Here is an 11708-nt window from a genome sequence, read left to right on the forward strand (position 1 = left end):
TTATGAGATGGGAAGGTGTAAGAAGAATGTCAATTAAGTCTATGCTTTAAATTTCACTAGGAGGGAATCTAAGTTCACTCCACCAAGTATATACACTACAGATTCAGTCTAACCGAAATAATCAAACTGATCAAAGTTACTATGAAAACAAAAAATGATAACTCCAGCAGATGTTTCCGTCTCACCGATTTACCAGCCAGACTTAAATAGAAACCATCCTATAGTCTACAATAATTGATCAGTTCTGGCACAACTTTCCTGCTATAGAACAAATCAAGAACTTCGATCATGATGGCACTACACAGGAAAGAAAGAAAGCTAGTTAGGTTGGGCCAGCTACCATTATTCAAAAAAAATAATCATATTGATTAAGGATGTGTTTGGTATACAAAATTATAATAAGAGAAGATAAAATGATATTATGAATAGGATTAAATTAAATAATATCATCTTATCTTGTGTTTGATATGTGCAAGGATTATGATAGAATAACTTATTTATTAGTCAAAATTATCCTTCCTCCAATCCCATGGATTAAAAATAACCCTCTCCAGTTTGGAAGAGTTGAATCATCCCATACGAAAAGGATGATTAATCTTTCTTGTAATCCTATCCTTTTTTTAGAGACAAATCAAACATAATATAAAATTATTATCATTCTATCCTATCTTATCCTATCCATCATCCTATGCATCAAACATGACCTAAGGAAATAAGATGGCAAAAAAAAAATCAACAATGGGAAAGTGGGAAGCAAATGAAAACAAATGTTCACATTTCGTGATACATAATCATATATGCAACAAGCATAGAATAGCCAGTAGTACCAATTAGAAACAGAAAACTCCAATACATTTCCTATCAGATTCATTTATTTATGGTTTTCCTTGAACCACTTATAACCATATGCAAATGTGTAAACTAGAAATCATAATTCTGAATGGATTATACCAAGAAACTATAATTACTCTCATTATCCTAAAACAGTCGAAATCCATGAATGTAATTCTTTTCCAAATATAAAGCAAATCATTATGCACAAATGCATGAATCATACAAAGTACAACATCACAAAGTGGAAATAGATCATACTGTATGTAGAGGTATCAATTTGCTCAGGAAGCTCCTTTATATCCACCTCAAACCTAGCCTGAACCTGAAATCATCAAAGTGGCAATAATAATTAAACAAATGAGACTACATGATTTAATTAAATGGAGAAAAAAAGGAAGTACATAGAGTATCAAAAACAGAAAGTCGGTATAACCTGATTAAGGACATCAGAGTCAGATGCAGATGAGACAAACGTAATTGCAAGCCCCTTGGTGCCAAATCTACCAGCTCTACCCACCTGTGATAACAGAGAACCCACAGAGAGAGAATAGAAAGTCAAGGTCAACATGACTTTGGTTCAATTGCAATACTCAAACAGAACTTACCCTATGCAAGTAGGTATCAGCAGAGTCCGGCATGTCATAGTTGATTACAATATTAACACGCTCAATATCAATTCCCCTTCCAACTAAATCTGTTGCGACAAGAATTCTTTTGTGCCCTTCCTTGAAACTCTTGTATCGTGTCAACCTTGAAAAGGAATAAACCAATCAGAATTAGCCACTGCCAGGATAGTTTCTATGGCAAAAGAGAAACAGGACACACATTCACACACAATAGATGTAGAACACAGAATCCCATTCCATAAAAAATTTTTCTTACTAAAAGAAAACTACTGAATGTTAACAGCTAAGCTGACACTAAAATATATATCCATAAACCCACCAACAAATTAGTTGACATCAGCACTACCGTCAAAGATTAATACCCTTTTCACCAAAGGGTGACCATGGCTAGGTAAACATGGGCTTTAAGAACTTCCAAATAGAAGAAATGATATAGCAGACACAACTATGGCTAACAAACTACATATAAACAATTAAACCACCTTGTTACTAGTTGCATCAAAGTACAAGTCATGATATATCCTTTATACCAAAACTTTACAGACATGTCATGGATTCAATCAAACCAAATGCAAAGAACACAGAAAATAACACCTTGTTCCAATTATAAAACACACATAACTGCGAGTAACAATACTACTAGAAGAATGGAAAGGCCAAGAAAACCACAAATAAAATCCATAAAAGGAAAAAACCTAGCAGAAACTTTCTTGAAATATCTAACTCTTCTTAATTCACTTCTACACTAGGGCAAACACATTGCAAAAAGCCAGGCACTGATAGCACAAAGAAAGTTGACATGCCAAACATAGATGAAGAGATAATTCAGCCATCATGCGCACCACATATATCAGAGAATGAATGCATACCTTTCTTCCTGGGTCATTCCAGAGTGGATGCAGATAGAGGGGAAATTACACTCCACTAGTAACTTGTTGAGCTCAGCTGCTCTGTTCACACTTTTGACAAAAATGACTACTTGGTTGAAATCTAAGGCATCAAGGAGGTCATTCAACTTGCGGTTCTTCTCTAGCTCACTCAATTTAATATAATGCTGCATAAGTAAAAAATATATATATACATATTAACCTAGGCATTAAACAGTTAGCCTATATAGGAACTAAAGGGGTCAGGAGAGTGGAAAAGAAGGCGAAAGAAATGACAAGGTTCCCTTTGTTTGGATGCTAAGAAGAGAAAAAAAAGGGGTACGTTACCAACCTTTCTCAATTAAGGAGTGGATAGAAAAAAGCTCACCCATTGTTCAAATAATATATCCTTTATATGTCAAATGGAACTGTTAAATTAAGGCCAATATCTTTTATCCAATCAGAATTTTTCAAAGAGGAACCTTCCTTCGCAAATCCTCCTAATTTGAAGGTTCTAAGAAAATAAAGTTTTGAAGGGGTACATCCCAATCCCTACCTGTCCATAGAAAATTATTGATACAAAAGACGTAAACTCTATCTCCTTTATCTTTCCTTCATTCCCATTCAAACAAAACCTATACAAAAGCTGTGACTTGGCTGTATGCATACCTGTACCAGACCATGTAGAGTCAATTTGGCTTCATCATCAACATAAATTTCCATGGGCTGCAGCAAAAACATCAGAAAAGGCCATCAAAGGAGAATTATATTTCTACCATAACCCAATGCCATCAGCAAAAAAATGACAAAAGCAACTACTAACATAAGACTTCAATCCTTCAAATAAGATAGTAGAATTCAGAAACAATACATTGCAAAACACCAACAGCTATCTAGCACAAATTTTTTTTAAATAACTGTCAAATTTTAGAAGCAATTCAAGTTCCAAACGTATGTATCCCTGCCATTAAAAAAGGTACACACCAGAACAACATATACCCACAAAAATTAATAGTATTAAAAAAAGAAACAATGGAATCGAAATTACAAAGCTGAGTACTTACATCTTGCATAAATTTCTTGCACACAGGTCGAATTTCCTTGCTAAGTGTAGCTGAAAACATCATAACTTGCTTATCATGTGGAGTCATCTTGAAGATCTCTTGCACATCTCTCCTCATATCTGTACAATATAAAAAAAGAAAATGATCATAACAGATAATAAAAGAAAAAGTACCAGAAAAAAAAGGTACATCTTCAGCAGATTTATGGAAATTGGAAAGCATACCAAGTGACTCAAGCATCTTGTCACATTCATCAAGTATAAAATGCCTCACATTCTTCAAACTAAGATCTTTATCCCTGGAAAGACCCAATATCCTTCCAGGCGTTCCAACAACAATATGAGGACATTCATTCTTTAATAAGTCCTTGTGAACCTTGATACTGACTCCACCATAGAAGACAGCTACTTTAATATCTGGTAAATAAGTACTGAACCTCTCAAATTCATGGCAAATCTGTCAAAGCATAGAAAAAATAATACTTGGTAAGAAGGAACCCAAAGATGAAAATTATTTAGCACTGCAACACCCTCAACTGAAATGCTAATTTCAAACAACAAATTAAAGTCTCTAAAACATACCTGGTAAGCTAATTCTCTTGTATGGCATAGAACGAGTGCTGCAACTTGACCAGCAACCGGCTCGATTTGCTGAAGAGTTGATAGAACAAAAACAGCTGTTTTCCCCATCCCAGATTTTGCTTGGCAAATCACATCCATTCCAAGAATAGCTTGAGGGATGCACTCATGTTGCACTGATGAATAAGCAAATAAAATTGCAGTAGATGAACCCTCAGTAAATTATAAAGGTTCTTCCAGATCCTTTATGGAAAGGTTACTAAACCAGTTTTCTTGTCGAAAATATGAATATAGAGGTAGTGATTACCTGAATAATAAAATCTTGAACAAGTTAGAACCAAAGAACAACCAAGCACAGATTAAATGAATCAGGCAAAGTAGAAGAAACTTGATTGTGAAACAAGAAAAACAAGATGTATATGCAGCCATAAGCAAGTCCAAATAACTAACCATAAATGAATTATTAAAGATTATTTAACCCAGTTAGTCAAAAGAGTTTAAATGACCAATATAAAACAACAGACAAGAAAGCAAAGCTATGATAAAAGTGAAGATTCATATGCCTGGATAAATTAATGTCAGTCTAAGATAAGTGATATAGCAAAACAGACAAAGTGAACTGATATTAGGCCACACAAATATCACTTTAAGGCAAGGTATTTCAAAGTTGACAACAAATGATATCCCATAACAACAAATATTTAATCCAAATGCAGTTTCTAGAACAGTAAAAAAAAAAAAAAAAAGCATCAAACGAGTATACTGGCCACCATTTTAAGTCACTGAAAGCAATAAAAACACATGACCTAATCCATGGAATACACATATATTAAAGCCAGACATAAGTTTGAAACTTTGCCTTCAGAAGGATGCTCAAATCCAGAATCCACAATAGACCGAAGCAGCTCTGGTTTCAGCAGGAAGTCTCTGAATCCCGAACTGTGAATTCCAACATACCCCCTACACCACATAAAAATACAAGAAACAAATTAAAATCAAACCAACAACATGACAACCTAATTATTTACCAAGAAAAAACCAAAAATTACATCTATATGAAATGGCATCAAGACTATTACAAAGCAAATTTCAGCTTCGCAACAAAAATTAATTCACGTCATCATCTTCACAACATCAAAAAGAACATACCCGTTTAATCCATTTTTACTGTTACAACAAAAAATAAAACAAAGGAAATATATATACACGCAATTCAACAGCATTTTAAACTTAAAAAAAAAAAAAGGCATATTATATTAAAGTTTTTATCTAAAAAACTAGATATATAAAGTGAAAAAGACTAACTTCTTAGCAGAATCAGCAGCCTTAGAGGAGACGGAGTCAGGGGCTTTTTCATCTTCTTCTTCGTAATCTAGAAGCTCTTCCTCGTAGGCGTCGTTATCTTTTATATCACCCATCCTATTCAACCAAAAAAAAAAACATAAAAATCAAACTTCAATCTAAAAAAATCCATAGTTAGTGTTTTCGAATTTTTGTAGCCTTTGAAACACTAAAAACAGGAAAAAAAAAAAAAAAAGATAGAAACATTGAAGAATTCTTACCTTTCAGCTTCGAGCACAGATATGGCTTTATCCTTTTGGTTTTGAGATGTCGACAAACAGGAAAAAAATGAAAATTAAAAAGAAAAAAAGAAAGAGGGATAGTGAATTGAAAAGTGAAAACAAAAGGGCAGAATATAGAACAAAACCCTAGATCTAGGGTTTGAGAAGAGAGGAGGGAATATATTAGAAAATGAAAGAAAATAATTTGTTGAATGACGGAATTGACCTCATTATCTCATCGTACTTGACTTTCGAGGAGTGGTATAAAACAATTGTGATGATTTTCTGTTGTTAATTTTATTTTGACACCAGTCGTACTCGTCAGCGTATTTCAATTATATTAAAATATAATATATTTAACATAATTTTTTTATCAAATTTGATACTAAATAATATAAGTTCATTTCGTTGATTTTATCTTATTTCGATGAATTAATTTATTTTAATTAATATGTGAATATAAAATATATTTTATAATTTTTAAATTATTTTTATTATTTAATTATTTTTAATTAATAAATAATATAACCTTTAAATTTTTAAATTTTTTATTTTTTATTATAGTTTATTTGCTATTACATTTTATTTTTTTTAAATCAGGGTTGATAAGTGTTTTAATTTCTTTTAAAAATGCAATTGTATTTTGTCTCTAAGGTTTAATAAATCCTAAAGTCAAAGTTAATTTTTCTAGTCTCTTTATTTTTATCTTATATATTTTTATATAAAAAATACTCATTTAAATATAATTTGTCAAATTAACTATTTTAAAATATCATGTAAAATAAAATTATTATTGTTTATACTTTAAACTTATTTATTTGAGTTTTAAAGATATTGTATATTCATTTTACAGAATATTAAAGTATTATTATGCACAAATTCATATATTTTTATAAATATATTTATATTAAATCAAAAAATTTGAAATAATATTCAAAATAATTGGTATCGACATATATCATTTAAAAAAAAATTAAAATATTGTCTAATATAGCATTAATAACCTTATTTTATACACTATCTTTGTCCCAAATTGTTTGGATATTATTAATTTTTATGAAATTTAAGAAAAAATTTCAATTTTAATATATTTAATATTAAATTTTAAAACTTTTTATAAAATTAAAATTTTACAATTTTTAAATAAATAAGTAAAAAAGCTCAAAAAATAATTTTAAAATATAAAAAAAATTAGATATTTAAAAAGAAAGAAAACATAATTTTGACACATCTTAAAAAGAAAAAATGGACAAATAAAATGCGATGAAGAGAGTAATTTTTTACTAAAAAATTTCTCAGCTACCCTTCAATCACAATCAAATAAATTATTTGAGTTTTTAATTTAATAAATAGCATATATTATATAAAATTAAAAACACATATGAATTTTATACAAAAGTAGTAATAAAGACAATAAAAATACCAAGTAAGCAACCATAGAAAAAAAATTAAATCACTAAAAGAAGTATCAACAAATAAAAAGAAGTAAAAAATCAAAAAAAAAAACTAATAAAATTGAAAAAAAAAATACAAAGGAGACAAGAAAATTAAAAAAAAAATAGAATTCTCTAAAAAAAATAGAGATATGAAAAATGATCAAATCAAATCCGAGAAATGTATCTTAAACATCACAAAACCAAATGATAACAATAACTTTTTTAAACTAAATATTCTAAAGAGTGAAGAATTAATTGCAGATTTTTATTTCTTTCTTTCAATCACATTTTTTTTATATGAGATTTTAGAAATCCAATTGTTTTATTTATTTAATTAAATTCAAATCCAACAATATATACATGATAGGTCAATTTGCCTATACATTATTTATTCATTATTAATATTGTCCATTTACCAAATCCAAACCCATTTATCCATTCAATCAAAACCCACTAATTACCATCATCGAATCAACTTAATTTTTAAGTAAAAACTAATAAAATTAACTCAACTTCAATAATTGAACACCAATTATCAAGCAATTATGAAACAGTTAAAAAAATCATGAGTTAAGTTGAAATTATAATTTGGAAGAATTTTTATTTATTTATATATAAATATATTTAAGATGGTTAAAGGTTAATTTTTGTTACAAAAAGACAATAACCATTCTTAGACAAAACACCTAAAAATGTTACTTTAAAAACATAAAATACTAACCATTTATCTAATCACAAATATTAATGATGCTAGAATATATGGACTTGACTAACAAGAATACATGGCAACCCAAACCCAGTTTGGAAGTTAGGTTTAATAGAATATTCCATCAAAGACTCTTTCTCTCTCTTTTTTTTTTTTTTTAATTTCTTGTCACTCAATCGTGTTGTTTCAAAAAACCAAAAAAAAAAAAAAAAAAACTACATCATTTTTTTTTTAAAGATGAGCAATTAGTCTATTCAATTTTTAATAAAAAAAACCAAATTAACCAATTCATCTTTTTAAATAATTGAACCAACTAAAAATATTTTTAATAACTGATCCTAAGTGAATTGTCAAACTATCGATTCAATTAGATAATTGTACTTTTTATTAAAAAAAAGAAAAACTATAACTAAGATAAATGCACAAAACTAAACAAATTTGTTGCATATGTACTAGTTAGAAAACATACTTTTCTGTAATGTGTTGCTTATCTGAGACAATTCTCATGATTTCAAAATAAAAATATCAATTTTTGAATGGGTTTTCCATATACTTCTTACATTTCTCCCTCCTATCCCTTTATCTTTATCCCAAAAAAATATAAAAAATTGAAAACCAACTTATGAAAACTAACAAAAACATATTATAACTTTAACAGTGTTGTTTTTCCTTAAACATATCAAGGCTTCAAGATCAAAGATTTTAATTTTTACCAATTGTTGGTGTGATTGGTGGAGCAAGAAAATATTGTTGATCTTGTTCTTATCGAAGGAATATTCGTGACTTTCATCAATCTTTTCGATCCCATTAATGAAAAAGCATACGCAAGATGATGAGATGAGAAATTAGTGTGGGATAAGAAGAGAAGAAGCTGAACTATAGTAGAAATTGGGGATTTCAGATTTAAGGTGAGATGGGAATTAACAATTTCAAATGAGGGGTTGGGGTTTAGGGAGTTTGGGAGTTTGAGTTTATTTTAGGTGAAGATGAAATGATATATTTGCCATTATATAAGAATCACTAAAAAGTTGGTTCAATTAGTACATAAAGAGTCAGTTTAATTGGTCAACTTAATTACTAATTTTAAATATTGAATGTCGATCAATTTAACCAATTTAACGATTTTATTAACTGATTATAATTAAAACTAATTTAATTGAACCAATTCAACCAAATTTACTCAATTCAATCAGTCTAGTCGGCTCAAACCAACTTTTACTTACCCTTATTCTTTTTTATTTTTCAACTCTTTCTTCTACCCCTCCTAAAACCCTTCCCCATCTCTTTTTGATGATGTTCCACCATGTTGTTATCAATTAATGACCTTTTTTTTTTTATTATGTTCCCTATTCTTAAAGTAAAATTTTGGATTCCTCTAAAACAAAAAATTCAACCAAACAATTTAAGCCCATCCAAAGTATGACCCACTGCAAACTCAACTCTCAAAGTCGGGTTTTTCTTCCAATTAGACAAAAAAAAAAAACAAAATAAAAAGAATACATCAAAACAAAAATAATGAATGAGAATGAGAAGAGTCACAATCAACAATATCATCATCCTAAATACTTTTGACCCATGTTTGCTATGAATTAGTCTTAGCTATTGGAATTTAGGTTGCCCATAAAGTTTACTCCATTAATCTTTTCTTCGATCCCATTGATACTTTTTGTTTAATATGGATACATTTTTTCTTCACTTCATTTACTTTTTATAATATCATTAATTTTCCCAGCTTGTTAAGAAGTCAATGAATTCTACCATCAATTCATGGTAAATGATGAAAGGATTTGGCTTGACCTTTCTTTTTATTTTTTCTTTGTTTTTTCGTCTCCTTCCAAAGGCTTGTCAAAGCAAATAAAAAAAAGCAAATAGCACAAAATTAAGAGATTGTATGAATAATTTCATGAACAGTCTCAATTTGAAACTATTTTTATATATAACTAGTATATAAGGCCTGGCTTCATCCGATTTTTTGTTTTTTTTTTATGTTATGTTTGGTAATTGTAATGTTAAGTAGGTAATGTTACTTGTTAAACAAAGGGATTATATAATTTTTAGTCGATTAATGCTTTAAATATAAAGAACAATTAATCTATATAGAAATATGTCTATTTAGGTTGTATAACGACATGAAAGTTTGTATAAAATATATTAGTTATAAAAAACAGAACAAGACCAATAAATATAAGAGGTTAATTAGATTTCTATAAGTTTCGTGAGAAAAATGACACATGCAATTCAATTATGAAGATAAAGATAATATAATATATTATGAAAAGATAAAAAAAAAAAAAAACAAACGAAGAACTTTAATATCATAACAAAGTCAAAAAGATTTAAAAGGAGAAATAACTAAATTTATTTGTTTTGATATTGTTGGAGGATAATTTATTCATAGTCAGGATAGATAATGACTTGGAAGGTGTTTTGCGCTATCACAACAAATAAGCAATAATTATTAATCTTTAGGTGGTTGTCAATGACAATTTTTTTCCATCATTGTGAGAATTCTTTTTTTTTTTTGCTATTGTAGTATACCGTCCAAGATTTATTTTCTTCAATGAGTGATTGAGTGATGGAGAACTATTGTTGGGTAAAAGTTTGGAATATGCTGTAAAAACAATGTAATAAGAAATAGTTAGTGAAAATTTTAAATGTATATTTTGTTATGTTAAGCAGTTATAATATATATCTAATTACTTATCAAGATAAGGTGAGGATTGACATTTGTGTTGTTCATTCAGCAATGAAACCAGGAGAGTCGCAATAGCCTTTAACATCATTCTCTGCACATGGAGATATAAAAATGTAATCTAAGTCATAAAATATAATAATTATATTTTAAATGAATTGAGATAAAAAAATTTATATGAAATTAATATTTTACCTTGTTCTTATTGAAGGATGTAAAATCCACTAGAAGTTCTTGTAATTATATATGGTTTTCATATGGGAATAGAAAATTAAAATAGATATGAAAAATTTTGTATATGTAAATAGAAAAAGAAATCTAGGTAAAAAGTTTAGAAATTTGAGTTTTTTTTTATAATTTTATTATAAAAAGAAAAGAAGATAGGATTTTTTTTCGATTTATAATTTTTTCTATTCTATGTACCTCTAAATTATTTCTAATTCTATTTTTTGGTAGTGAATGTTTTAATTACACAAGCTGAAATAGTTTATTTATTAAATTAGAATCATAATTTTTTATTCTATTTTCAGTGTAGAAAGTTTTGTGCAAATGAAATAATAGTAGTTTTTATGGGTTATCATAATTTGAAACTATGAATGAAATATAAAAAGGTTTTGTTGGACAATTTTTAACCATGGAATCCTAAATAGTATCTTGATGAGTGAGATGCTTGTTGAATCGTAGTGGTTGCTGAAGATTTGCAGTGTTTTTTTCTGAGAAGAACTTTCAACAGCTATCTTTTTTCTTTAAAGGTGATTGATTATGATAAAGGAGTATGTAGGGTTTTTGTCTTTTGAAGTGTTTTATAGAGTTTATTTATTTGTGGATAAAAATGTTTTATGTGATTGGGTTTGGTGTTTTTGTAAGATTTAAATAGTAGTTAAAGAAAATTATTTATGGTTTGGGTTAAGTGTGCATTGTATATATGTAGGCTTATGAGAGTTTGTAGTTTGGGAGGAAAGATTGTGGGGTTTTTAAAAGATTATTTGTTGTGAGAAGTTGTTGGGCCAAATCTTTTCAGTGATTGATTAGAACTAATTGACCTTTATGTAAGAATTGAGACATTGTTAGGTTTTATGTAATGATTAGATTAAGATTTAATATATTTGTTGTCATTTTGGGGTAATATAGTGAAATTTTGTAAAAGTTAGGATTGAGAAGCTTGTATTAGGTTGACAAAAGGGAATTTTTTTTAACGAAGAATAAAGCAATTTTTTCTTTTTATGAATTGTTATCTGATTAATCTTTTCTCAATTTTGTAATTTTTTTTGTAATTTTTTTTTTGCATTGAGTGGAAATAAATAGAATGAGAGTGTTGAAGATAAGAAGGTTTAAAATAAAAAA

The 11708-nt window shown here is 28.4% G+C and overlaps 1 protein-coding gene across 1 annotated transcript; it reads right to left on the reverse strand.

The window, feature by feature from the left end:
• Positions 1–18: 18 nt before the first annotated feature.
• Positions 19–5685, reverse strand: LOC111278828 (DEAD-box ATP-dependent RNA helicase 15-like). The gene is made up of 12 exons (XM_022865491.2): positions 5531–5685; positions 5274–5387; positions 4828–4928; positions 3972–4144; positions 3615–3846; positions 3391–3509; positions 2996–3052; positions 2330–2514; positions 1440–1584; positions 1268–1351; positions 1093–1156; positions 19–297 (listed from the first exon to the last, which is right to left on the reverse strand). Exons 2-12 carry the CDS (start codon positions 5384–5386, stop codon positions 287–289), a joined length of 1284 nt encoding a protein of 427 aa, XP_022721226.2. The 5' UTR covers position 5387; positions 5531–5685; the 3' UTR covers positions 19–286.
• Between the last annotated feature and the right edge of the window lie 6023 nt (positions 5686–11708).

The sequence above is a fragment of the Durio zibethinus genome, chromosome 8, assembly GCF_047325235.1.
Source record: "Durio zibethinus cultivar Kanyao isolate XHJ-2024 chromosome 8, ASM4732523v1, whole genome shotgun sequence".
Classification (NCBI taxonomy): Eukaryota; Viridiplantae; Streptophyta; class Magnoliopsida; order Malvales; family Malvaceae; genus Durio; species Durio zibethinus.

Coding starts and splice junctions, on each gene's coding strand:
- LOC111278828 (XM_022865491.2), bottom strand. CDS start 5,386: ATGGGTGATATAAAAGATAACGACGCCTACGAGGAAGAGCTTCTAGAT. Junction 1,585..2,329: donor GGAATGACCCAGGAAGAAAG/GTATGCATTCAT, acceptor TTCCTTTTCAAG/GTTGACACGATACAAGAGTT. Junction 1,352..1,439: donor CTGATACCTACTTGCATAGG/GTAAGTTCTGTT, acceptor CTGTTATCACAG/GTGGGTAGAGCTGGTAGATT.